The sequence below is a fragment of the Triticum aestivum genome, chromosome 6A, assembly GCF_018294505.1.
Source record: "Triticum aestivum cultivar Chinese Spring chromosome 6A, IWGSC CS RefSeq v2.1, whole genome shotgun sequence".
NCBI classification, from domain to species: Eukaryota; Viridiplantae; Streptophyta; class Magnoliopsida; order Poales; family Poaceae; genus Triticum; species Triticum aestivum.
In genome coordinates this window covers 598,973,176-598,998,831 of record NC_057809.1, presented here as the reverse complement: position 1 = coordinate 598,998,831, position 25,656 = coordinate 598,973,176, and the positions used below count along the sequence as shown (strand labels likewise).

The following is a 25,656-nucleotide window of genomic DNA, read 5'->3' as shown; positions in this document are numbered from 1 at the left end:
TTCCGGTGTCCTCTTCAACTCAGACCATGGACTTCATTGAACAAATTCGTCTCACCCGGTGAACATCTTTCAAATTTTTCACACAGGCCGACTCCTCAGCTCGTAGACATCTTTGACAAGCCCCAAGATGTCGTTTGGGGCGAGCGGTTTTCACGTCAACATGCGATCAACAAGCGGAGGTAGCGACCTGGCAAGGAGTAGGCGTGGGAGGGCTAGGTCTGTCTGGATTTGGTTGTGGTGTCTCGTTGGTAGGCTTTCGAATGTGTGGTGTATGTGGCTTGGGATGTGGATCCGGGCGAAAGTCTTGTCTCCGGTCATTACCAGAGTCGACGATGATGATGCTTTTCAGTGTTGTTTCCTTCTTGTTGGCGTTGTCAAGGTGATACGTCTAGCCACAATCTTTTGTGGCTTCATGGGAAACTCTAGATTTGTGTTATCGGGCATTGGTGGCTCACGGGGGGCAGCAGTGGGGAACCTTGGACGATGGGCAAAAGCTTGTCCAGCAATATCGCGTGAGTGAAGAAGAGCAATGCCGCTTGTAAAGCTCTTTCGTCGAGTATACGATCGTGATAGGACTCAAGGAAGAAGCCCTGGCGAGAAAGGTGAAACACATGGTGTCTACATCGGTTTTTCCCCTTCTTATCTCCCAGTGGACGTGTGACATCCCATCTCAAAGCCACGCGCGGGCGGCTCGCCGTGGTCCCTCATTCCCTCCACCTTCCTCACTCCTCTAATACAGCATCACCTTCTTTGCCCACCATCTATTGTCGTCCTCCACTATGGAGTGTTTGAGGGTAGTTTATTTGCGCGGAGATCGGGTCAACAACCGGAGACCAGGAGGAGGGAAGCGGGAGGTTACTCACCCAGACAGCGGGTGACGCTCCCATTCTTCCAACATCATGGGAAGGAGTTATGCGCTCGCCGCGGTGAGAGGCATCGGCGTCCACTCATGTAAGGGGGGTCGTGTGGTACATTTTGCATCTTTAGTCCCAATCAGTAGTTCAATGCAATTTCCATGGTTTTATTAGGTCGGGCTTCAGTGGGAGTGTCATCAAGTAGGGATGCGAGGAGATAGTAGTAGTGTACTGTATACGATAGAGAATCTAGTATGCGGTACTAGATATAGGTCAGGGGTTACATCGGAGGAGGTGTAGGGGGAGCTATGCTCGGTAGGATGGCTAGGGGTGAGGTATAGGGGGGGAGGTATGTCCGACGTGACGACCAGATGGTGGGGCTAAGGGGTGTGTGCTATGCCCGGCAGGGCGGCCGCCGGAGGTGGTTTTTTGGGGGGGGGGGGGTGTCTAGCTCGATAGCCGGCTCGCAGAGGCAGCAGGGGGGATCTATGTGTCTTAGGAAAATTGTCAATAGGGGGGTTGTGTGTTTAAAACTTAAAATCCCTAAAAAAAATCCCTCCAGAAATTACTTCAGGAAAAAAATCCCTACAAGCAAGCTATGCACCAAAGGAATACAAGAAGTATTTCATACTTCAGTATATACAAGAAGGGAAGGAAAAATAATAAATACCCACTTGGAAGCCCCACACCACAAAATTCAACTAGTTTTCGGTTCTTGCAAGGGCAACTAATTGAACACATAAAAGGTGTTTTCTTTTTATGCGACAATGTGCATTATGAGCAATGTATGATATATATTATGATGTCACTACTTAAAGTTTATTAGACATCAGAAGATTAAAATAGTTAGCATTGTGGTAAATGATGATCCGTGATGTGTTCGATGTTGTGCTGATGATGAGGTTGTCTCGATCTGAATCTCTCACGAACGAGGTTAGTTAGATGGATTTGCATACATGATACACCGAGTCATTTCTTTCTTGAAACGGGTGCAAAAGAAGAGAATTGCCCAGGTAATTAACGAAAAACCGAGAGAGACCGCCACAAACCGCAGAATGGCACACACAACATACTCCACACACAATACCACAGCGAAGAGGCCTCAACGAGGTAGCACACTGACGTCATTGTCACCACTTCTCCCTCGAGCAAGCATCATCACAAACACATCTCCATGAGCAAGGACTCCGAATTCACCGCAGGCGAGTGCCGACCCGACCCATGTTATAGAGGATGCGCAAAGTACCATGAAGGTCAAGCGCAACGCGGCATCATAGCTCTGATTGTGACGTATACCATGCATGATTTTGTATTCCATGGAAAACAGCCCGTCCATACAATGTAATACACAGAAACAGAAATTTTTATGTTGCGCTTGTTTTTGCGCCTAGTGCGCAGTCTAAGAAAATAATCTCCAAACCATTTTGTTTCAACATCTACACCACATGCTTACAAATAACCAAGGGTATATCATCGCGATTACTGCAAGATACAAAATTGTGCATACTTTCACAAATCAATGCAAACACAAAACAACCAACAATGTCATCATTACATATATCCTCACAAACATGACACTACTAGCATTTGCCAAAACTGCTGCATATCTTAAGAATAGCTCTCGGTGGTATACAATGGAAGCACGATACAGCCAACTCTTCAGACATAAACACTCTTGCTGCTTCTGACAAGCTAAGCTAAATGACTGCTGAAAACCGACTTAGAAGCGGGTTTTCCGCTTCCGCCCTGTGTATTTCGTGTCGGCGGGGACGTCGCGGCCTCTTTTCCTCATCTGCTCCTTTTTCCTCAGCAGCCAATCCTTGCCCCTGCCGTTCTTCTTGTTCACCTTCTGCCTCTTGTTCGACCTGTTCCGTCCATATGTGCCAACCTGCATTGGAAAAATCACATTATTACCATGTATCACTGCCAATAGAGCACCAAGGCTTCATCACATGGGAGGACAATCAACGATGGACTATTAAGTGAGAGAACAGAATAAGATAAGTATGATGCAAGTTGATTCTTGATCAAGCACAGACAGTTAGCTCATTCCGTTCAAGATAGCAACAGTTTTCAGATAAAGTAAACATCTGGAAATTATTGGGTAGAACTGAAGATGCTAGCAGTTGACACAGGGAATATTACACAGACAGGTAGAAAGATCACCTTAAAAGTAACAAACATTTCCATCCCATAATAAGAGAGTAATGGCCTATTTGGTCATGTCATTAACAACATTTCTTATGCAACTGGTTTGTGTACACAGCAACTGGGTCACATATAGTTCCATTGATCAAGGTGGAATGAAGCAGTAGACAAAACACAGAGATTAAAGGCAATCAAGCTCAAAATGTATAAACAGGAAACATATCTTGTTAAGAGTGAGCTTACTGTTTGGTCATCGTTGCTCTCATCATCATCACCGTCATCATCACTGCTGCACATCTCACCGTTTTCACCTTTCCCCTTTGGAAGAGATGCGACAGAAGATGTACCACAAGTGAGGACAAGGTAGGACTTCTTTGCTTTCGAACTGTCAGAGGAAAGGCATCCACATAAGTCCACGGCAGACAAGAAATCCATAAGAGCGTTCATACAACCATGGCTCCGAGGCAATGAAATCCTTACCTATGAGGCCAGTCAATAACCACTCCACCAGCAAATCCAGCTTTCATGGCAAAAGACACGAGCATTTCGGTTTGTTTCACATTATCAGCATAAAACTGTAGAACAGCCCTTGCTCCCCTTGCTAAGCATCTATATAGTGATCCAAAGAAAGCCCTGGAAATTATGCACATCAAGGTTAAGAATTGGTTGCAGATAACCCAAGGGATACGTTACAAAATAGTTTCACGTACTTTAACCGCAATCTTGGTTCATGAGAAGACTTGTCCGCATTGCATAACCACTGCACAACATTGTCAACAAAGGGCATAGTTATGAACAAATCACTAAACACGACAAGCTAGTTGCAGAAACAAAACAAAAACTTGAAGAATCACCTGGACTGCTGAAATACTAATTGCACCATCCATAACTCCTGGGCGCAAGCCTAAGCCCTGGAAGATGCGTTATTATAACATATCAGCTCAAGTAACAGCAAACTGTGGTTGCACAGATGTGAAAAGGTCGACGCAGATGTATGAAGCGAAGATTGGAAATCATGGTAATTTCTTAATCTTCATAGGAACTTCGGTTCAGCATGTGCAATAGAAGATACCATTCGGCAACCATACAATTATTCTAGAGAAAAAGGCAGTACTGAAATGTTCAGGTTCTTTGGATTCATACTCATATCTTCCCACCAGACATAGGTTCGAAGGCCCATTTACTTTTACAGTGTCAATCAGGTCTGACCTCGAGATCATGTTGAACACAAGTCATGCACATTATTATCATTAGCAAGGATACCTTCTAACAGTTAATAACACATAAAACTCAACTATAACAAGAAGAATTGCATAGGACAAGCTGTGACCCAAACATAGCATCTGGAACAAAAATTCTCGGCTAATCCAATGCCGTAGCAGGCATTTTACCTCGCCCATGTCTGCAAGCAGGAGGTCTCCCTCCGTCTCCCGCTCCAAAGCAACATCTGCAAGGGGGAAACAAAACTGAAGCTCTCAAACAGAAACCTAAGTGACACACCAACATGTCCATAAGAGCAACAAACAAAGGCGAGTTCCTCACCAAGCATGGACTGTGAGATATCGCAGCCGATCCAGTGGTGCCCGTGCTCCGTCAGCGTCTCACCGCTAAGCCCGGAGCCGCACCCTGCGATTCACAGCACACAGGACCACGATTGTAAACGCCAGCAATTCACCAAGACACATGGTTTCTCTGTCGAAGCAACGGAGAATCGAGTAGTTCTATGGTACTGTGGGTGAGCGTATAGAGGAAGCTCACCGATGTCGAGCAGCATCTTGGGGACGCCGTCGTCCGGGAGCGCCAGCAGCTCCAGCGCCCTCTCGGAGATCCTCGCCTGCGAAGACGAAGAAGAAGGAGATAACCCGGGTCAGCCTCACCAGGAACCACCTGAGCTCCCCACACAACACGCGACGAGAGGGGGGCTTGGGTTGCTTGCCTGGATTTCGATGATGCGGGAGGAGGTGGTGTACTTGCGCGCCTCCGACTCGTTGTAGAATATCTCCGGCGGGGCCTGCACCTCCGGCCGCGGCATCTCGCCCCCTCTCTCCTCCGCCGCCGGTGAGCTCGCTCCTGTGCCCGCGCGCCGCCGCCGCCGCTTCTGCGAGGGTTCTGTTCTCTCGGGGGTGGAGGAGGAGGGAGGAGGTCTCCACTCCCCACCTCTTTTACGGGCCCCTAACGGGCCACGGGCTCTCGGCCCAGCTCCCACGGGCCCCTCAGCCCACGGCCCGCATAACAACGGAGCCCTCCCCTCTATAAAATCTCCCACCCGTCTAGGGCACACCTCCCATCAGCAGAAGCCGCCGCCGCCCGAGCACTCCGTCTCCTCGCCGAAGCGCCGCCGCTCCACCGCCGCAGCCGCCATGGGTAACGCTCTGCTCCCCCTCTTCCCCCCGCTAGATCCCTATCCTACTGTTGCCGTGGTTCTTCTTGGTGCTGACCCGGCGGTGCCTGCCTGCCTTCAGGTAAGGTGCACGGATCGCTGGCCCGAGCCGGGAAGGTGCGGGGCCAGACGCCCAAGGTGGCGAAGCAGGACAAGAAGAAGCAGCCGCGCGGCCGCGCCCACAAGCGCATCCAGTACAACCGCCGCTTCGTCACCGCCGTCGTCGGCTTCGGCAAGAAGCGCGGCCCCAACTCGTCCGAGAAGTAGATCTAGGTGGTCTCGCGCCAGCCCTCCTTTTTTTTGTTTCCCGTCAGTAGCTGTGATCCGTTCCGGTATGCATGCTAAGAAGTAAGAAGACCTAATCAAGTATCTGTAATTTTCTGTGATGTTGGTAATGGAAATCTCACTGCATTGTCCAGTTAATATTTGCCATATGCCTATTTTATCTCATATTATCCTGCTTGTGGCAACCTGCTTCTGTTATTTTATATGGTCTGTAAGCTACAATAGCTGTATACCAGAGTACTGATTAGTGGTTGGAACGAATCCTTAGCTGAATGACCCAGCAATAGTGTACCAGCCAGTTTTTTTGGGTCTTGTTGCTGATGCTTTGTCTGGATTTGAAAACTTCTGTACTTCCTTCTTTTTTAAATTTGGATTTGCTTCTTTTCCAGTTTGTGCTGATGGCAGTGAGGATATGCAAATATTCAAGCTCAACAGACCAAATCACAGGTCGTCTCTTTTGAGATTGATTTGTATGCCGATTATCCCACTGAACCGAGCCATCACTTTGAAGTTCCATTTTTTTCTTTTGAAAACGGTTGGTTTTCTTTTGAAAAATGGTGTATCGTTGTGCGTGTTTTTCCGAGCCTTCTCTGCCGTGTTGTGGTAACAGCTCTCTTTTTCGATTGATTGTTTCCAGTATCAGGTGATGAAACCTTGAAACAATCTTAGGACACCTTCTGACACAGTGCTGTTTTCCTGTGAATGAGAAGTCATTTATTTTCTGATGATACACAACTGGCTCACGTTGTGCTCATTGCATATATTTATCCCTCTTTAATTTTTTAGTTACAGGTTTTCAATTGAAATTTTATGCAGCTTTCTGAGCTTTTTGTCAGTTTAAACATTTTTTTCTGTCCCATTTGACTTTTGTTGGTCTGTCTTTGTTGGAAACTCCATTTCATTGTTGTATCTACCGTAATCTAACTTGGGCCCAATGGTCCTTCTCTGGTAGCTCCAGGCATTGACCAGGGGATCTATAATTGGGCCAAGAATCAGTTTTCACTCATTGATAGGAACCTGGAACTTCATTTTGTTAGTCTGCGGAGCCTATTATTGTGATTAAATTGGCTACCTAATATAGTTGAGTTGATTTGCTTGTAATTTACGGCAATGATGATAAATTTAAGGCTTGTTTCTCAGAACATTCGCAGTTGCCGCATAAGAGCTTTCGCCATGCCAGGCTTGAGAGCAGATGCTGTTAATTCCTTCCTTGGATGTCTGAGCCTTGTTATTTTTTCAGCTCAATATAACTGAGATATATAGTCCTCCCTTAGTAAACTTTTATAATATATTTTAGATCACTAAAGTAGCTATCTAAAAGATCTTATAAAAGTTTATACAAATGTAATATATTGAAAATGTTGCTGCATTGCAAATGATGATAAAATCAAGGCTTGTTTCTCAAAACATTCGCAGTTGCCGCCTAAGAGCTTTCGCCCTGCCAGGCTTGAGAGCTAGTGCTGTTCGATCCTTCCTTGGATGTCTGATGCAATGCTGGTCATATATTTGCTTTAGTTGTTTGGTGTTAATGTAAGCCTGGCGATGATTAGTTTAAGGCTTGTTTCTCAAACATTCGCAGTTGTTGCCTAAGAGTTTTCGCCCAGCCAGGCTTGAGAGCTAATGCTGTTCGATCCTTCCTTGGATGTCTGCGGGCATAATGTCTGCTGATGTCTGAGGGCTTGAGAGCTAATGCTGTTAGATCCTCCTGTCTTCTTTTGTCAGAATTTGTTTTCTGTAGTAATTTAAGTTCTGTTTTGTCTTCTTTTGTCAGAATTTGTTTTCTGTAGTAATTTAAGTTCTGTTTTGTTGACCTGTTTGTTTGTGTTTCTGTTTCTGTTTGTCCGGTGATGAAAAACCTATTAATCATACCATCTTTCGGGACTGATTGGTCGCTGTGCGCCCATGCTGTCATTCTGCAATTCTGAGGACAAATTGAACAGCTTAGCATAATTTGTCTGAGTACTTCTGAACATATGTGTCATCTACTTTTCAGTTTTTTTAATTGTTGTTTACTATTTATAGAATACGACTGGACAATGATGAAAACCATGAACAAAACACACCATCTTTCGGGACTGATAGGTGCACTCTGTGTGCCATGCTGTGAAAATCTGCAATTCTGATGTCCACATAGTTATGGCATAATTTTGGAGACTGAATTTTATGGCGAAATGTTAGTTGGGCTAGAAATTTTCAAATTTGCTATACTTTGGGTCGATCTTGCTTTCTTACTGCTACTTGTGAGGTGAGGTGAATGACATTCTCCAAAAGTTGCTCATGCTATTCTTATCGTTTTATGACTTTTTAGTTTGCCATGTTCTCTGCAGTTCATTTCTGTGAGTCCAGTGATGGCACATCTTTGAGACCTGAGATTTCTTCCTTGATGAAAATCATAAGCATAATCCCAGAGGGCTACTGATTGGATCTTCTGTTGTTCCTGGTCCACTGATTTTATTTCCATTGTTCGTTGATTCTCTTCCTTCACTTTTGCTCTGCTATTGTTTGGTTGTATATGTCTTGATGTCATGGATGATGATATGCACTGGGCTCCGAGCAGCGAACATTGCTGCAGTCTGATGGAGATGCATTTGCCTAGAAAGCATTGTCTGACGGCTCAACCGTTCGTTATGAAACTCTTTAAATATTCTTGTTTGAACTGAGGAATCTGTGTAGCGTTTCTGGTTGATTTTTCTTTCCTAATTGGAGATTGTTGTCTGTGGATCCCGGTGATGACTTGTGATGTTAAAAAGTAGTGGCCTGAATCATACATTGATGAGATCTATATTATCACTCTGAGGGATCTGACCAAACAACATATTATACTTTTTTTATATTTGTGGTTTTTTGTGATATTTTTCTGTTATCTGGACACAAATGTGCATAGATTTTTTATTTGCTTTGATCGTTGTTGTTAATTTTTGGTTTAAAATCTTTCTCTATGAAGAGTTTCAAGCAGACGGGCGGTCTGAACTGATGCCATGTTGATATGTCTGCATCATCTGTGCTACCCTTGTGGTTGGCATCTGAGAGAAAAAATGTCCGTCTTTATTCTTCTGCTTTTTGTCATGTTTGCGCTTAGCTTCTAGTGTCCCTCTTAGTTGCACTCGGATCTGAGGGGGCTGTAGCAGGCCCGGATAGAGAAATGGTTTACTTACCAACCCTTTGCAGCGTTTGCCCTTGCTCTTGGGTCAAATGGTCTAACCAAGATTTTCTACTCAGATATTGTTCTTGGATTTTCGAGCTGGCAAGTGATGATCTGATATCCTACACTCTCAATGGAAAATTCCATGTGTGGATTATTAATCTCATCTTATTATCTGATGCCTTGCACAAAGCGCTCTATTTGTCTTCCTTGTTTTTTCCAAGAAAGACTATCAAACCCAGGGTGGCAAATGATGTTAAATATTATATGCTAAGCACTGAATCATTCATATGTTTACAAAACTCCGCTTATTATCTGATGTCACCCATCAACGTCAAATGACTTTTATCATGTTATCTTGTCTGCACATATGCCCATCTCATATGTGGACTTCTTTTGATTAGTGGCAGTGATTTGAATCTTACCCGCGCTTCTGATTAGTTCTTGAAGGACAAGGGGAAACATGGTTGAATTTCTTAATATGAGCCAAAAAGACCAACTCTCACTATTGTCATTCTTTTAGATTTATGTGTTCTGGTTGACCATGGCTGTGATGATAAACACTTTCAGCAAACATGCCAGTTCTGCTTCTGAAAATTCATGACTGCAAAACCTGTAAAACTAATCTGAGCCTTTGCATCTTCTTTTAGATTTATGTGTTGATAAACACTTTCATCAAACATTGTTCTGCTTCTTTTGTTTTTGTGCTTTTTTTATGATGGTGGAAGCTGTCTGACGATGATCAAACTAAATACTTTCGTTCTTCTGATGCACTAAGGTGCGATGTGGAAGCAATTTGGAGACCTGAACTGAGGATTATTGTTCATCCGCCCGAACTCGATTTTTAGTTTTTTCTGCTTGAGTGCTGAACAAATTTTGTGTTTGGTGCTTCACAACTGGAAGGATGGCATGTTGTTTACAGTTGGTCATCCTGTAGACGGAAGCATGGATGAGCGGAAACACCCGCCAGCATACATGCCAGTTCTGCTTCTGAAAATTCATGACTGAAAAACCTGTTAAACAAATCTGAGCCTTTGCATCTTTATGTGTTGATAAATACTGTCATCAAACATGCTAGTTCTTTTTCTTTTGTTTTTGTGCTTTTTTATCTGATGTTGGAAGCTGTCCGATGATGATCAAACTAAATACTTTCGTTCTTCTGATGCACTATGGTGCGATGCGGAAGCAATTTGGAGACCTGAACTGAGGATTATTGTTGATCATATTGTTCATCCGCTAGAACTGGATTTTTTGTTTTTTCTGCTTGATTGCTGAACAAATGTTGTGTTGCTTCACAACTGGAAGGATGGCCTGTTGTTTATGGTTTGGTCATCCTGTAGAGGGGAGCATAGATGAGCGGAAACACCGGCCAGCATTTAACAGCACGGGGCTTTATGGAACCGCCCCGTGTTATCTGTCTTCTGTTACATTTTGTAACATTAGATATTGTGCATATTTCTCCAGATTGAATCTTTCAATGGGTTGATGTCCTGTGATGGCTGTCCTAAACTATTTGGAGTGGTTTGCCGAGTTTCTTGTCGGAGATTGCTTTTTTGGTTAAGATGGAAGTGAGGATTCTTTCCCCAGCTGATCGACTATGATTATACTGTGCGCAAATGAAATCCTTTATCAGAGGATTCCAAGCCAGAAATCTGATCCATTGTCCAACAATCTCTATCCCTCTCTTCTCTCTATGTTTGTACCGTTGGTATTTTACTTATGTTTTTCTGCTCTGATTTGTAAATTCAATGGAAGTGAAGATCCTTTCCCCAAATGATCGACTATGATTATAATGTGCGCACATCAAATCCTTATCAGAGGGTTCCAAGCCAGAAATCTGATCCATTCTAACTTTGTTCTCTTTTAGCGCTCTGTTTTTACCCTTTTTTCTTGTGCATAACCCTTATGTATTGTTCTTTTTATTGTGTTATTGAAATCGTGCGTGTGATACAGTTATGTGTTTATAAAAAATTGGTTTTGGACATTCTTTCCAACATGAGCACTGTCCAGGTTTCTTGAGGTGATCATAGATGAGTGAATTGTGTCAGTTGTAAGATCTTCCTGGCCAAGCTGTCGTGGCCACTGGTCGCATAGATTGATGCTACTTTAATTCTACACAAACCTAGCTATACATTGTTGAGGACCATATTTCATCTAATTGGATAGATATTTCTGTATTTGAGCCTTTTGTGAATGTATTTTGTGCTAGTGCTACATTCTATTCGGCTTCTGCTTCAGACTGTTCTTACGGTGTAATGGGTAATGTGTATTTGTTTGTGTTGAAATAGTAAATTCTGTCAATGTAATCAGTATAAATGGTTTTAGTAATTATATCATTGAGATTTTTGCATCACAGCAGAAAGTTGTTATGCCCCAACCTCTTGATGCTCTTATGTATCTATCCATGGCTAAGAGGCCCCTACCGGGCGGTGAGCAAACCCACCAAAAGCCACATCCCCTCGTGTGTTTTCTGTTAAGATTAAATTATAATCTGTAATTAAGGGAAATCTCTCCTTGCCCATCGAATGAGCGGTTGCGCCCGCACGGACGCCCCTCGTGTGTCTGTCGCAACCGTCGCCTCTCCAGTCCTCCTAGAACAGATGCATCTCTTCAGGATTGTCGCATCTCTTCAGGGGATATATATACTTGCTGTAACCATCGATCAATCATTTTCGATTTAAAACATGTTATCAGCCCGTAGAACAACCAGCGAGGGCAAAAGGCAACAGAGAAAGGAGAAGAGAGGAAGCACTCGCCGTCGGTGAGATGACAGGCCTTGTCTCCTTCCTCTGTCTGATCCACGAGGATGGTCGCCGCTACCGCCTCATTGCCCTTCGCCGCCATGGAGTTGGTGGCCACCACCGTTTTCGTCGCCGGATGCAAGCCATCCGTCGATTCGGCCGTAGCGTCGCTGGACGTGGTGCTCCTGGCCGCCATCGCGCCGCTGGACGCGCCCCCTGCGGTGCTCCCCTCGCCCCTGGACGCGCCCATAATGGTGCCCCGTGCGCCCGTGGCCAGGCGCCTATGGGGTTCGACCACTGGCTAGTGGCCGGCCCGAGCGCCTCCATGGTGCACAGGGCTGCAGTCGCGCCTGCACCGCCCCCTGGATCTCCGCCTCCACCATCTCGTCCGTCGGCCGCGTGGCTCGCGCCGACGAACGCCCGCTGCCGAGGCCGCCGGCCCGCCCGGATACTGCCCCGTGCCGATGCACGCCGTCGTGAACGAGGAGGAGGCGCTCACCTTCGTCTTCGTGCCGTCCGATGCCTCTGGAGTCGTCCGCCTTGGAGCAGGCATGGAGGACGGTGCCGCCACAGCCACGCCTCAACAGGAGACGGCCGCACTGAGCAGCGCTTCGGCCGCCTATTCGGGCGGGCCGTCGCAGCCCTTGACTGCCGTCCCGCCCGCCGCGCCGGCTCGTGGGCTCCGGCGAGCCTCAGACTCGCCAGCGCCGCACCAGGGACAGCTCGCCCGGATCACGTCGTCGTCGACTCTTCTTCGGACGAGGAGGGGTCGTCGGTGCTACGTCGATGACCATCGGAATCGCGATATAACTCTCATCCGTGAAATATAACTCTCATCAGATATTCATGATATTGAATTGATTCAGTATTATCAGAATGCAAGCCCTACCCTTGAATTTACAAGATACCCCTTTTTCCTCTCCATGGGATTACATCCCGAGTTATTGTGAAAATAAAAAATAAAGAGGTTATGGAAGTCAATATTCTCGCATTTATTGCTACTGCACTGTGCGGCGGCCCCTCTTCCCGCCGGCGCCGCCGTGTGACAGTGGGGATCGAGCAGAGGTGGTGGTGCGGGGTTCGGATACTCTGACCCTTATCCGATCCGCCCGCTCCCCCCTGTCTTGTGCGGTGCGGCGACGTGTGGGCCGGCCAAAGGCCCAGGCCCAGGCGCTCACGGCTTCCCCCCCCCTTGCAGTGCTGTGGCGGGTGGGCCGGCCAGAAAGTGTGGATTTTTTTTCCTTTTTCTCTGTTTTCTTAACATTAGTACTAATTATTGTATTTGTGCAATTTTAGTCTATGTTTAGTATTGTTTAGTACTTAGGTTGACTACTACTTACATTTTAGTCCTGTTCTAGATTTATTCTATGTTAGGACTTGTGTAATTATTAGTAGGTGTGTTTATATTATGTAATGGATTGATAATATAAATAAAGTACCAGATTTCATCTGGGAAGAATGACATGTTCCATGTGTTTACCACATCTCATTTTTATCGAACATGTCTTTGCGATTGAGATCTTCTCTCGCATATCAAACTTGCAAATTTTTGAATGTTTCTCTCTCATTTTATTTGGAATCACAAGGTAATGAGTTGTGATCTACTGCTTATTTGCAGACTGTCCTCTCTTACTGTGAGGTCTACGCTTTGTCATTCTCGACAAACGATTACCTCCAACGTGTATTCCTTATATTTGAATTGTAGCATACACAAGGTAATGGCGATGTAGCCTATTACTGTGAGATCTAAGTGATCTTCAAAGTGTTATGTTTACACAATTGAGGTTGAGAATTTTTCAAGTTTACACTTGAGTATCAAATTTTTGCATTCTTATTACACAACCATGATGGTTTCTAATTTACCACCCGTAAATTAATTATCTCTGGTTCTCCCATGTAGGCGAAGATGACTGCCAAAGAGTTTGAGGAGCTTGCCCTCAATGGCCACAATTACCCTACATGGGCTATGGACATCAAGATCAGTCTTGCGTCCCGTGGGATAGCGCGTGCAATACAACCCTCGGAGACTCCTCTCCCGGATGGGGCCACGCCGCTGACAGAACAGCAGAATTATGCTGCTTTATTCATCATAAGGCGCCATATTCATCCAGATCTCAAGTCTGAGTATTTACAGGAGGAATCTCCTAGTACTCTGTTTCTGGCCCTCAAAACGAGGTATGAACAGCAGAAGGCAGTAGTCCTGCCAGAAGCACTCCATGATTGGACTCATCTCCGTCTTCAGGATTTCAAGTCCATCGGTGAGTACAATCATGCTGTTCATAAGATATGTTCCAAATTGCGTTTTTGTGAGAAGGAACCTACTGAGGGGGACAAGATAGAGAAAACTTTGTCTACTATGCTCCCTTCAGATAGGATCCTCCAACAGCAATAGCGTGCTCGTAACTACACTGTCTATTCCGAGCTTATTCACATGTTACTTCAGGTTGAAAAGCATGATGAGCTACTCGCTAAGAATGGCTCTCAGCGCCCAGTTGGGGCACAACCTTTACCTGAAGTCCATCTGAATGTTGCAAATAGACAGAAGTTTAATGGTACCCCTCGGGGTAAACAATCCAATTTCGAGCATAAGCGAAAGCGCAATGGGAACAGGAGATCTAGATACCCAGACAAGGGAAAAGGCACTTCAAAGCTCAGGTTTGATAAATCTAAGCTTTGCAACAAGTGTGGATGCTCCACGCATTCTACTGAAAAGTGCACAATGCCCAAGCATCTGGTTATGCTGTACCAGCAATCTCAGGGACGCAAAGCACCTCAAGGGAAAAGGTTTGAAGCCAACTTCAACCTTCATCCGGATAGCGCAAAAGGAGCTGGTGGTTCGCACGATGTTCCTCCTGGACCGAGCAACGCCGTGATTCCTTATCTGCCTGAGGCTACTGCTGAAATGGAGAACACGTTGATTGAGTACACCGCAAACGACGTGTTTGACGACTTCGACTAGTCCCTCAATCTCCTAGTGATCTACTTAATTATGTCCATTTGTGATGATTGTAATAAGAACATAAGTTTGTTGTTGTCTTTATATTGTATTGTATCAGCACATTTGATATAATAAAGATTGTATTCTATATATTACTATGAGGTTTTCTTATTGAAAATTCTTTGTTTTATATATTTTTCTACGGGGACAATCCAATGGAAGAGGAATTATGCCTTGTGGACAGTGGTGCCACAAACTCCATACCGAGGGAGATGAAATATTTCCAAACTCTGAAAAAGACAAATGGAGATATTCTAACTATCGCTGGACGTGATATTGTGATTGTTGGTCATGGACGTGCCATATTCACCCTCCCAAGTGGTACATATGTGACAATTTAGGATGCTTTACTGTATCCCGATTCTGCACGTACCCTGATCAGTTATCGAGATATCCGTAAAAATGGTTTTCATATTGAAACCCATAAAGACAACAAAGAGGAGTATCTACTCTTTACTAAAGATGACGGATATGGCAAAAAGGTACATGAGAAAATTCCTTCTCTATCATCTGGTTTGTACTATACGTACATCAAACCCGTGGAACATGTTGCATACAAAGTAATTTTTTAGAATGTTAATGCATTCCAAACCTGGCATGATCGCCTAGGCCATCCTGGAATAGGGATGATGAGAAAAATTACTAGCAATTCCATTGGTCATAATTTGCTTGAGTCAAAATTTCCTCAATCCTCTGATTTTGTGTGCACATCTTGTGCCACGGGAAAGCTAATTTTGAGGCCCTCACACCTCAAAATACAAGCTGAACCACTTCAGTTCCTTGAACATATTCAAGGAGACATTTGTGGTCCCATTCAACCATTATCTGGACCTTTCCGGTATTTCATGGTTCTGATTGACACATCTACATGATGGTCACATGTGTGTCTTCTATCCACACGAAACCATGCATTTGCCAAGATAATGAGGCAAGTCATTAAGTTGCAAGCCCATTATCCTGAAAGTCGAATTAAGTCAATTCGAATGGATAATGCTGCAGAATTCTCCTCACGTGCTTTCAATGATTATTGCATGGCTTTGGGGATTGAAGTTCAGCACTCTGTTCCATATGTCCATGCACAAAATGGTTTGGCTGAAGCATTGATTAAGAGGATCAAACTCATTGCAAGACCTTTGTTGATGAATTGCAACTTGCCAACCTCTTGTTGGGGTCACGCTGTTTTACACGCTGCTGACTTGATACAATTGAGGCCAACTGCATATCACAGTTCTTCCCCTCTAGAATTGGTACGTGGAAATCCTCCAAGCATTTCCCATCTGCGTAAGTTCGGATGTGCTGCATACATCCCGATCTCACCACCACATCGGACATCTATGGGCCCACACAGGAAGTTGGGGATCTATGTGGGGTACAAATCACCGTCGATTATTAAGTACCTGGAACCCCTGACTGGGGATCTGTTCACAGCCCGTCATGCTGATTGCATATTTAATGAGGAACATTTTCCGGCATTAGGGGGAGATTTCAAGTACCAGAAAGAATGCCCGGAAATTGATTGGAATGCTCATTCCATTTCATTCTCTGATCCATGTACCCATGAGACCGAACTTCAAGTTCGGAAGATCATTAATTTGCAACATCTTGCAAATAATCTGCCAGATTCATTTACTGATTTGAAAGGTGTTACAAAATCCTTAAACCCGGCCAGAAACACGCCAGAAAGAGTGGAGGTACCAATAAAAACCACTCAACTCCCTATTCCTAAAAAGAGGGGGAGTAGTACGGCCTCTGACCTGGAGCATGCTTCTAGCAAGAAGCAAAGGAAATCGAGGAGAAAAACCTCGGAGTCAGTAAATGCAGGTCAACTCAACGTTGACAAACACCTGATGGGTAGTATACACCCAGTGGAAGGGCAACCTCCACAACCCAGTTCTAGTATGCACAAGCTGACTGGGACATCAGAACACCCAGACTCGATCGTATTGGGAAATCACGAAGAGTCACTAGGGGTGCAGGAAATTTCCATCAACTATGTTGATTCTGGAGAATTATTTGACCGTAAGACTACGACTGTCAACATATATTTTGCTGAAAAGATTGCAGATACCCTTCTCACTGATCATGATCCAAGGTCTATCGTTGAGTACCAAAAGCGCTCCGACTGGCCTAAATGGAAGGATGCAATCCAAGCAGAAATTGCCTCGCTTAACAAAAGAAAGGTATTCACTGAAGCAATACCTACACCTCCCAGTGTTTTCCCTGTGAGATTCAAATGGGTTTTTCTCCGGAAACGGAATGAGAACAATGAGGTGGTGAGATATAAAGCAAGGCTCGTAGCACAAGGTTTCACGTAGAAACCCGACATTGATTTCACTGAAACATATTCTCCAGTAATGAGTGCAACCACTTTCTGATATCTTATATCTTTGGCAGTGCAAAATCGTCTATCTATGCAGTTGATGGATGTCATGACCGCATATCTTTACGGGTCACTAGATTCGGACATATATATATATATATATGAAGGTTAGTGATGGAATCTCTGTCCCGAATAAAAATGCAAAATGCAACATGTTTTGTGTAAAGCTGAATAAGTCACTATATGGCTTAAGGCAGTCGGGACGGATGTGGTACAACCGACTCAGTGAGTTCCTTCTTCAGAAAGGTTACTCCAATAGTGCTGATTGCCCATGTGTTTTCATCAAGAAGTCCTCTACAGGATTTTGCATCATTTATGTGTATGTTGATGATCTCAACATCATCGACAACACACCAGACATTGATAAAGCACACAATCACCTAAAGTTGGAATTTGAGATGAAGGATTTGGGTAAAACCAAATTTTGCTTAGGTATTCAACTTGAGCATCTTTCCTCAGGAATCATGGTACACCAATCTGCCTATATCCAGAAAATATTGGAAAAATTCAATATGGACAAATCCTATCCATCTAAAACTCCCATGGTGGTTCGATCTCTAGACGTAGAGAAAGATCCGTTCAGACCAAGGGATGATGGAGAAGAGGTGTTGGGACCTGAAGTTCCATACCTTAGTGCTGTTGGAGCGCTTATGTATCTTGCAAATTGCACAAGACCTGATATTGCATTTGCAGTGAATCTACTTGCTAGACATAGCACAACTCCCACCAAACGTCATTGGTCTGGAGTGAAGAATATCTTTAGATATCTCCAAGGCACAAAGGATCTTGGCCTAGTTTTTCAGTTCCGGAAAAATCAGGACTATGATGTGATTGGATATGTAGATGCCGGCTATTTGTCTGATCCCCATAATGCCAGATCTCAGACCGGCTTTGTGTTCCTACATGGTGGCACTGCTATATCATGGAAGTCTCGAAACAGACTCTGGTGGCAACATCTACCAATCATTCTGAAATAGTTTCATTATTTGAAGCAACATGCGAATGTGTATGGCTTCGCAGAATGATAAACCACATAAAACAATCATGTGGAATGGGTTCGATAAAATCACCTACCATTATCTATGAAGATAATGCAGCCTGTGTTGCGCAGATGCAAACAGGATACATCAAGAGTAATATCACCAAGCATATTTCTCCTAAATGGTTTTTCCCCCATAATCTTCAGAAAAGCGGGGAAATAAGCATTCTGCAAGTCAAATCATGCAACAACCTTGCTGATTTATTTACCAAGTCTCTACCAAATTCTACGTTCCAGAAATGTGTTCATGGAATTGGTATGCGGAGACTTAGGGACTTACAGGTGTCAGGGGGAGTCTCTTCTTGAGATATCCTTATTTTAATGACATCACATTATGATGTCTTTCTTTATGAGTATATGTTTCAGGATCTCATCAAAGATTTTATGAAGAACTTTTTGAAGGAGAATCTTTTGAGATGATAGAGCTTCAAAGACAATCGTGAAGATGATTCTACATGGTCAAGCGTAGATTAGGGGGAGTGTTAAGATTAAACTATAATCTGTAATTAAGGGAAATCTCCCCTTGCCCATCGAACGAGCGGTTGCGCCCGCACGGACGCCTATGTCCATCGCAACCGTCGCCTCTCTCCCGTCCTCCTGGAACCGATGCATCTCTTCGGGATCGTCGCATCTCTCCAAGGGATATATATAATCTCTGTAACCATCAATCAATCGACCAATCACTTTCGATTTATAACATTTTTGATTAACTTTCGCAATCATGCCTGTCCATAACAAAGTCTACTGCTCATTGGTGCCGGTTGAACGCTGCTCACATTGACATGAGGTGCTGCGGTGTCTCCTTCGGCTCCACCCGTCTGTCATGTAAAAACTGGTTCCCCAGCCATAGTCATTGTCATTCACCTTCGAGCCCTCTTCGCACCTCTCCCATGGATCTCTCCCCCGTCAAAGCTCTTTGGAAGTCTGTCGCCCACCTTTGAGGCACCTCTCCCACCATCGATCTCTCCCAGCCAAAGCTCGGAGGACGATGATGTCCCAATGCAGGACGTCGTCGTCGACGAACCGGCGAAGGCTCGTGCCCATTACATGAACATGGTGCAGGAGGAGCGGTTCTAGGAGACATAGGCCGGCGCCGCCGATAACCACCACTTCCTGAGCACGTGCAGGCGAAGGAGCAGCTCGTCGCTGGTAGGGTTGTCGCGCCGGTCGCGCACCTGGCGTTGCTCGAGTCTTACCGCTTCGCTCGTGAGATCTGCCACGCGCGGTGGCGGCACCGCCGGCGGGTGGTGGAGGTGGAAGCCTCCTACAAGGAGAGCGACAACTCGGGCGAGGCGGTGTTCGGTGAGACCGACGACGAGGAGCACATCGCCGAGTCCATGCCCCGCCACGACGAGCACGAAACTGACACGCCCGCAGGCATAGCAGACAGAAAGGAAGAGAAGTGCCGGTCTTCCCCTCCCGCCGACGTCAAAGTTTTTGAATTTTTTACACAGTATTACTATGCAAATTGTTTATTTTGTACTAATTTTTTAGAATTTTTTGAGTTACAAAAGTATATGTACCATTCACAGACTGTAGCCCCATTAACTCGAGAGCCATAGAATTGTGATAGCGTACTGTGGGTAATGTTTGATTATAATTATACAATAATGTTACAGCAAGACATGACGGTTAAGTTTTTTGTGGATGTAGTGTTTGAAAATCGAGGAGGTATCGATATAAGAAGAATAAGGAGAGGCAAGAGTTCAAGCTTAGGTACCCAGTAAATATTCAAGGAGGCGTCTAAGCAGGATGTCCCGGAAGGCATCCCATCTTTCTTCTTCGATAATTATCGGTATGTCTCAGTTTTTGTTTTGTTCACATGATATGCGTAAATTCTTCGAGCATTATGTGTTTTTTTCTTTTTCTTTTAGTAATGCACCATGCTGGCATGTGATAGTCCTTGGTTAATTTCTAGAATGCTGTTTGCACTTCACTTATACCTTTTGAGTATGGCCTTATAGAGAATGCTTCATGTGCTTCATTTATATCATTTGAAGTTTGGATGCATGTTTCTCTACATATAGAAAGCTTCACTTATATTTATTAGAGCGTGGTCTTTTGTAGAAAGAGTTGAACTCTCATGTTTCACTTATATAGAGAATCAACAGGAATTGGTCATTCCCATGGTTAGTCATAAAATTCTACATGAAACTTGTAGATCACTTAATATGATATTTCTGATTCCTTGCAATAGTTTTGCAACATTAAGATGTTGATATGTGGGAGGTACTATTGAATGATTGTGGTTTAGTAAGAATATTGGTGTTAAGGACTGTGATTCTCGAAGCATGCACGCATAGTCTCTAGTTATGCGATGAAGTTGGAACATGATTTATTATTGAGTGTCTTATGAGTGGTGGTCGGGGATGAGCGGTGATCTTTTCCTACTAATCTATCCCCCCAAGAGCATGCGTAGTAGTACTTTACTTCGAGGGGTAATAAACTTTGGCAATAAGTATGTGAGTTCTTTATGACTAATAATGTGAATCCATGGATTATACACTCTTACCTTTTCGCCATTTACTAGACTCTTCGGTAACATGCATTGCCCTTTCTCACCTCGAGAGTTGGTGCAAACTTGACCGGTGCATCCAAAACCTCATGATATGATACGCTCTATCATCCAAACCACATTGCCCTTATATCTTTCTCAAAACAACCATCATTACTACCTATCATTCCATCTCCATAGCCATTCTGAGATATATTGCCATGCAACTTCCACCGTTCTGCTATTATGACATACATTTTCATTGTCATATTGCTTTACGTGATCATATAGCTTACATAGTATTTGTGGCTCAGCCACCGTTCATCATTATCATACATGTTACACTAGATCATTGCAAGAACAGAAAGTTTATTATCCCACCAATTCACGCAAGGCAATAAACACTGGCATGTATAGTAGTACACTGCCAGAGACATTCATATAGAGTCATATTGTTCTAGATATCGAGTTGTAATATTGAGTTATAAATAAATAAAAGTGTCATGATTATGATTACTAGAGCATTGTCCTAGTGAGGAAAGGATGATGGAGAATATGATTCTCCCACAAGTTGGGACGAGGAACCGGACAAAAAATAAAAGAAAAAGAAAAAAAGAGAGGCCAAAAAGAGCCCCAAAAAAGAGAGAAAAAGGGAGAAGAGGCAATGTTACTATCCTTTTACCACTCTTGTGCTTCAGAGTAGCACCATATTTTTCATATGGAGTCTCCTATGTACTCACTTTCATATACTAGTGGGAATTTTTCATTAAAGAACTTGGCTTGTATATTTTGATGATGGGCTTTCTCGAATGCCCGTGGTCTTCATGAGCAAGAAAGTTGGATACACACCTACTTAGTTGTCAGTTGAGCTTTCATACACTTATAGCTCTTAGTGCATCTATTGCTTAGCAATCCCTACTCCTCGCATTGATATCGATTGATAGTCATTTCCATAGCCCATTGATCCGCCTAGTTGATGTGAGACTTTCTCCATTTTTCACTTCTCCTTATCGATCTCTATCATCGCATTCTATTCCACCCATAGTGCCATATCCATGGTTCATGCTCATGTATTGCGTGTAAGTTGAAAAAGATGAAGCGTGTTAGAAAGTATGAACCAATTACTCGGCTTGTCATCGGGGTTGTACATGATTAATACTTTGTGTTAGAAAGATCGAGCATGACAAGATTATATGATTTTATAGGGATAGTGTTTTTTAGCATTTTTATTGTGAAAGGCATGATTGTTTATTGGTATGCATGAGTATTGATGTCTTTATTATATCAAATGGTAGACTATTGCCTTGAATCACTCGTATGTTAATATTCATGCTATGATTAGATCATATGATCAAAATTATGTTACGTAGCATTCCACATTAAAAAAATTATCTTTTTATCATTTACCTACTCGAGTACGAGCAGGAACTAAGCTTGGGGATGCTAATACGTCTCCGTTTGTATCTATAATTTTTGATTTTTTCATGACAATATTATACAACTTTCATATACTTTTGACAACATTTTATATTATTTTTGGGACTAACATATTGATCCAGTGCCCAACGTCAGTTCTTGTTTGTTGCATGTTTTTTCTTTCGCTGAAAGTCCATATCAAACAAAGTCCAAACGCGATATAATTTTATGGAGAATTATTTTGGAATATATGTGATTTTTGGGAGGTGGAATCAACGCAAACGGAGGCCCACGACCTTCATAAGGCGTGAGGGCGCCACCACCCCCTGGCCGCGCGGGGTTGCCGTGTGGGCACCTCGTAAGTCGGTTGGGGTCCTTCTTCGGCCGCAAGGAAGCTTATATCGAGAGAAAAAAACGTGTTAAAATTTTAGCCCGATCAAAGTTATGAATCTCCGAATATTTAAGAAATAGTTTTCGGCCAGAAAATAGGAACACAAAACAGAAGAGAACAAAGGGAGAGAGATCCAATCTCGGAGGGGCTCCTGACCTCCGAGAGCCATGGTGGTCATGGACCAGAGGGTAAAATCTCCTCCCATCTAGGGGAAGCAAGAAGGAGGGGCTCTCTCTCCCCTCTCTTCTGGTGGCGCCGAAGCGCCGCTTGGGGAACCGTCAACACCAACTCTCTCCCCTTTATGCAGCGGTGTAACACCTCTTCTACCCGCTGTAATCTCTAATTAAACATGGTGATTAATGCTACATATTATTATCCAATGACGTGTTGCCATCCCTTTTAGCAAGGAATTGATAAGAGGTTTAGTAAGGTATTCTCTGCAAGTGCTGTAAGTAGTAGTAATGTATAGTTTGATAGCAAGATAATTTGTAGCAAGTAGCAATAGTAACAAAGTGGCCCAATCCCTTTTATAGCAAAGGACAAGTCGGAAGTACTTCTTATAGTGAGCAAAGCGTTCTTGAGGACACATGAAAATTTCACCAGTCATGTCCATTATGTTTAGTTGATTAGCATTCACTACTTTGATAACTAGGTAATTACCCCGCGCGTTGCTGCGGAAATATAAAGATTAATTACAGACGACTTACATATGAAGGAAAAGATCTAAATCAAAAGCTACTAATTTTATTATATAAATATTCCGTACTTGCATTATGTGTAAATCAGGGCATTTCATAACCTTTTGGAAGTAAATAAATTAAATAATTATCTAATCTACTACATATGGCCAGTGACAAAAATAAACATATTGGTATGGTTTGCGTGGGCTGAAAAATATATTAGATTATGGTGGAGTGGGATGCTTGCATGTTGAGAGAATTAATGATAATGAAATAAGGTTTGCACGGGCTGAAAATATTGTTAGTGGATGCTGATGCGGCACACTTGGTGAGGTGGATGGCATGCATGTTGAGATAATTAGAAGTATTGCATGGGCTGAAAAATATTGTTAGTGGATGCTGACGTGGCACACTTGGTGAGGTGAATGGCTTGCATGTTGAGAGAATTAGAAGTAGTGGGGATCAACTATTTAAGTATTATAGATTATAGATTTGATATGTGGGTGGACCGGTGCTAGACTGCTGTTACCACTTATGGTTACCCCCTCTAGCAAGCATCCAAAACTACGAAAAAAGAATTAAGATAAATCTAAGCATGGCATGAAACATATAGATTCAAATCTGCCCTTTACGGAATAGCACATAAACTAGGCTTTAAACTTTTGTCACTCTCACAACCCATCATATACTTACTACTCCCCAATGCCTTCCCCTAGGACCAACTATGGTAATGTGTCGTGTAATCGACATTTTACATAACACCACCAAAGGACGAACAACATACATATCATCAAAATATTAAATGAATACCAACTTCACATGATTACTTATAATAAGACTTCTCCCATGTCCTCAAGAACAAACGGAACTACTCATAAATCATATACATGTTCAAGATCATAGGAGAATATTTTTTTGATTAATAATGTGAACATATGATCTTCCACCAAATAAACCAACTAGCATCAACTACAAATAAATAATCAACACTACTAGCCACCCAAATGTACCAATCTGAGATTTTGAGGCAAAGATTGAATACAGAAGATGAACTAGGGTTTGAGATGAGATGGTGCTGGTGAAAATGCTGATGAAGATTTGTCCTCCCATGATGAGAGGATCGTTGTAATGTCGATGGCTTCGATTTCCCCCTCCCGAAGGGAAGTATCCCCAGCGGAATTGCTCCGCTGGAGAGCAAACATGCTCCTGCCCAGGTTCCACCTCGAGACGGCGGTGCTTCATTCCAAAAGTCTTCTCTTATTTGTTTTTTGAGGGAAAATGACCTCATATGGCAGAAGGGGGGCACCGGAGGCCTTCTGTGGGCCCCACAAGGGGCAAGGCACGCCCCTTGCCTTGTGGGCCCACCATTTATCTTCTTCGGTGGTGTTTTCTTATAGTATTTTCTATATATTCCAAAATAAATCTCCATATTTTTAGGTCATTTGGAGCTTCGAAGAATAGCTATATCTGATGTAGCTCTTTTTGGTCAGAATTCCAGCTAGCGGCAATTTCCCTCTTCATGTATATCTTGCATATTAAGAGAGAAAAGGCATTAGAATTGCATCATAAAGTGAAATAATGATCGAAAACATTATAAATAATAGTAGGAAAATATGATGCAAAATGGACGTATCAACTCCCCCAAGCTTATACCTCACTTGTCCTTAAGCGAATGCCAAACTCGTTAATCATGACCACATGTTTATAGAGAGGGGTGTCGATAAAACAAAATACAGAACTAGAAGCATCATGACCATTATTATAACAACAATTATCCATCATAAAACTTCTCATGATCAAGTAACAGTTCATCCACAAGCTGAAGTATAAACAATAAACTTTCTTGAAAACTAACAAATTATGTTCTCAATCATCAAAGCAATTACAATTCATCATACTTACGGGAAGAGTCTATGTAAGAGCTTTTGGTTTAGCAAATTACACATACTCAACTATCATATAGTCTCCCATGATTGCTGACACTCAAAACATATTTTTAGAACAAACAGTTCAATCAGACACACATGAAGATGGGGGTTTAATGTTTCACCTCCCTACTCGTTTACCTTAGGGATAATGTCAACAATAATAACTCTGATCACCTACATCCAACTGGATATATGTGCCTGAATCTTTCCCTACCACATGATGATTTCCAAGTGTAGAATAATTGAAATCGGAATATGAATGAATACTATTGACTCTTGCATAAATGTTAAAACTAAAAAGTAAAAGATAGACCCTTTACAGAGAGAAGCAGATGTTGTCATATGCTTTTTCATTTGGGTTACCCCTTAATGCAAGAGTCAATAGTAGAGATACCACTTGTGTATCTCTACTAAAAAGTGATGCTCATTTGCATTAAGGGCCTATCATTTGCATTATATTGCCCCTTGTGGTAGCGACATTTATTATGCAGTATGTCGCTTTTACTTCTTCACCATCACAAGTTCGTACAAAACTTATTTTTCCTTACAATAAAACATCATGCATATTTAGGAGTAATATTTTATTGCTTTGCATCGATGACACCTTACTTGAAGGATCTTATTCAATCCATAGGTAGATTTGGTGGACTCTCATGACAAGAAACTGGGTTTAAGGGTATTTGGATGCATAAGTAGTATCTCTACCCACTACAAAATTTTGGCTAGCAAAATATTATGAGCAAGCACCACATGTTAGAGGATCCATGACAGTATAACTTC

General features: G+C 43.1%; 2 protein-coding genes, 17 non-coding genes and 3 pseudogenes across 19 annotated transcripts; 21 read left to right on the top strand and 1 right to left on the bottom strand.

The window, feature by feature from the left end:
- Nucleotides 1-2,303: 2,303 nt before the first annotated feature.
- LOC123128859 (18S rRNA (guanine-N(7))-methyltransferase RID2) lies at nt 2,304-5,216 on the bottom strand. The gene is made up of 9 exons (XM_044548968.1): nt 4,939-5,216; nt 4,761-4,836; nt 4,545-4,628; nt 4,394-4,449; nt 3,857-3,913; nt 3,713-3,762; nt 3,483-3,635; nt 3,246-3,387; nt 2,304-2,742 (listed from the first exon to the last, which is right to left on the bottom strand). Exons 1-9 carry the CDS (start codon nt 5,032-5,034, stop codon nt 2,575-2,577), a joined length of 882 nt encoding a protein of 293 aa, XP_044404903.1. The 5' UTR covers nt 5,035-5,216; the 3' UTR covers nt 2,304-2,574.
- An 18-nt stretch (nt 5,217-5,234) lies between these two features.
- Nucleotides 5,235-5,805, top strand: LOC123128860 (40S ribosomal protein S30). Its single transcript, XM_044548969.1, has 2 exons — nt 5,235-5,366; nt 5,465-5,805. Exons 1-2 carry the CDS (start codon nt 5,363-5,365, stop codon nt 5,647-5,649), a joined length of 189 nt encoding a protein of 62 aa, XP_044404904.1. The 5' UTR covers nt 5,235-5,362; the 3' UTR covers nt 5,650-5,805.
- Nucleotides 5,806-6,064: 259 nt separating this feature from the next.
- On the top strand, nt 6,065-6,169 carry LOC123132846 (small nucleolar RNA Z107/R87). Its single transcript, XR_006465074.1, has one exon. It is a non-coding gene; the product is annotated as a small nucleolar RNA Z107/R87 (small nucleolar RNA).
- Nucleotides 6,170-6,302: 133 nt separating this feature from the next.
- LOC123132845 (small nucleolar RNA snoR31/Z110/Z27) lies at nt 6,303-6,399 on the top strand. The gene has a single exon (XR_006465073.1). It is a non-coding gene; the product is annotated as a small nucleolar RNA snoR31/Z110/Z27 (small nucleolar RNA).
- A 196-nt stretch (nt 6,400-6,595) lies between these two features.
- On the top strand, nt 6,596-6,734 carry LOC123132858 (small nucleolar RNA snoR2/U65). Its single transcript, XR_006465085.1, has one exon. It is a non-coding gene; the product is annotated as a small nucleolar RNA snoR2/U65 (small nucleolar RNA).
- A 38-nt stretch (nt 6,735-6,772) lies between these two features.
- LOC123132700 (small nucleolar RNA SNORD14) lies at nt 6,773-6,893 on the top strand. Its single transcript, XR_006464982.1, has one exon. It is a non-coding gene; the product is annotated as a small nucleolar RNA SNORD14 (small nucleolar RNA).
- A 144-nt stretch (nt 6,894-7,037) lies between these two features.
- LOC123132696 (small nucleolar RNA SNORD14) lies at nt 7,038-7,158 on the top strand. The gene has a single exon (XR_006464978.1). It is a non-coding gene; the product is annotated as a small nucleolar RNA SNORD14 (small nucleolar RNA).
- Nucleotides 7,159-7,201: 43 nt separating this feature from the next.
- On the top strand, nt 7,202-7,321 carry LOC123132704 (small nucleolar RNA SNORD14). Its single transcript, XR_006464986.1, has one exon. It is a non-coding gene; the product is annotated as a small nucleolar RNA SNORD14 (small nucleolar RNA).
- A 184-nt stretch (nt 7,322-7,505) lies between these two features.
- LOC123132722 (small nucleolar RNA SNORD96 family) lies at nt 7,506-7,597 on the top strand. The gene has a single exon (XR_006464994.1). It is a non-coding gene; the product is annotated as a small nucleolar RNA SNORD96 family (small nucleolar RNA).
- Nucleotides 7,598-7,698: 101 nt separating this feature from the next.
- Nucleotides 7,699-7,795, top strand: LOC123132724 (small nucleolar RNA SNORD96 family). Its single transcript, XR_006464996.1, has one exon. It is a non-coding gene; the product is annotated as a small nucleolar RNA SNORD96 family (small nucleolar RNA).
- Nucleotides 7,796-8,008: 213 nt separating this feature from the next.
- LOC123132773 (small nucleolar RNA R66) lies at nt 8,009-8,080 on the top strand. Its single transcript, XR_006465035.1, has one exon. It is a non-coding gene; the product is annotated as a small nucleolar RNA R66 (small nucleolar RNA).
- A 112-nt stretch (nt 8,081-8,192) lies between these two features.
- Nucleotides 8,193-8,280, top strand: LOC123132866 (small nucleolar RNA snoR118). Its single transcript, XR_006465093.1, has one exon. It is a non-coding gene; the product is annotated as a small nucleolar RNA snoR118 (small nucleolar RNA).
- A 627-nt stretch (nt 8,281-8,907) lies between these two features.
- On the top strand, nt 8,908-8,995 carry LOC123132792 (small nucleolar RNA R16). Its single transcript, XR_006465056.1, has one exon. It is a non-coding gene; the product is annotated as a small nucleolar RNA R16 (small nucleolar RNA).
- Nucleotides 8,996-9,051: 56 nt separating this feature from the next.
- Nucleotides 9,052-9,135, top strand: LOC123132789 (small nucleolar RNA R16). Its single transcript, XR_006465052.1, has one exon. It is a non-coding gene; the product is annotated as a small nucleolar RNA R16 (small nucleolar RNA).
- Nucleotides 9,136-9,213: 78 nt separating this feature from the next.
- Nucleotides 9,214-9,298, top strand: LOC123132862 (small nucleolar RNA U36a). Its single transcript, XR_006465089.1, has one exon. It is a non-coding gene; the product is annotated as a small nucleolar RNA U36a (small nucleolar RNA).
- Nucleotides 9,299-9,351: 53 nt separating this feature from the next.
- On the top strand, nt 9,352-9,446 carry LOC123132742 (small nucleolar RNA Z223). Its single transcript, XR_006465012.1, has one exon. It is a non-coding gene; the product is annotated as a small nucleolar RNA Z223 (small nucleolar RNA).
- A 91-nt stretch (nt 9,447-9,537) lies between these two features.
- On the top strand, nt 9,538-9,628 carry LOC123132762 (uncharacterized; annotated as a pseudogene).
- Nucleotides 9,629-9,747: 119 nt separating this feature from the next.
- On the top strand, nt 9,748-9,846 carry LOC123132744 (uncharacterized; annotated as a pseudogene).
- Nucleotides 9,847-9,931: 85 nt separating this feature from the next.
- LOC123132761 (uncharacterized) lies at nt 9,932-10,022 on the top strand (annotated as a pseudogene).
- A 73-nt stretch (nt 10,023-10,095) lies between these two features.
- On the top strand, nt 10,096-10,241 carry LOC123132874 (small nucleolar RNA snoR137). The gene has a single exon (XR_006465100.1). It is a non-coding gene; the product is annotated as a small nucleolar RNA snoR137 (small nucleolar RNA).
- Nucleotides 10,242-10,371: 130 nt separating this feature from the next.
- Nucleotides 10,372-10,470, top strand: LOC123132759 (small nucleolar RNA Z103). Its single transcript, XR_006465026.1, has one exon. It is a non-coding gene; the product is annotated as a small nucleolar RNA Z103 (small nucleolar RNA).
- Nucleotides 10,471-10,557: 87 nt separating this feature from the next.
- Nucleotides 10,558-10,655, top strand: LOC123132760 (small nucleolar RNA Z103). Its single transcript, XR_006465027.1, has one exon. It is a non-coding gene; the product is annotated as a small nucleolar RNA Z103 (small nucleolar RNA).
- The last annotated feature ends 15,001 nt before the right edge of the window (nt 10,656-25,656 follow it).

What these genes read in the sequence shown, in the direction of transcription:
- LOC123128859 (XM_044548968.1), bottom strand. Translation starts at nt 5,034, where the DNA reads ATGCCGCGGCCGGAGGTGCAGGCCCCGCCGGAGATATTCTACAACGAG. An exon ending in TGCTTGCAGACATGGGCGAG is followed by an intron (nt 3,914 to 4,393) that starts GTAAAATGCCTG and finishes CGCATCTTCCAG; the next exon opens with GGCTTAGGCTTGCGCCCAGG. An exon ending in TTAGTATTTCAGCAGTCCAG is followed by an intron (nt 3,763 to 3,856) that starts GTGATTCTTCAA and finishes AATGTTGTGCAG; the next exon opens with TGGTTATGCAATGCGGACAA.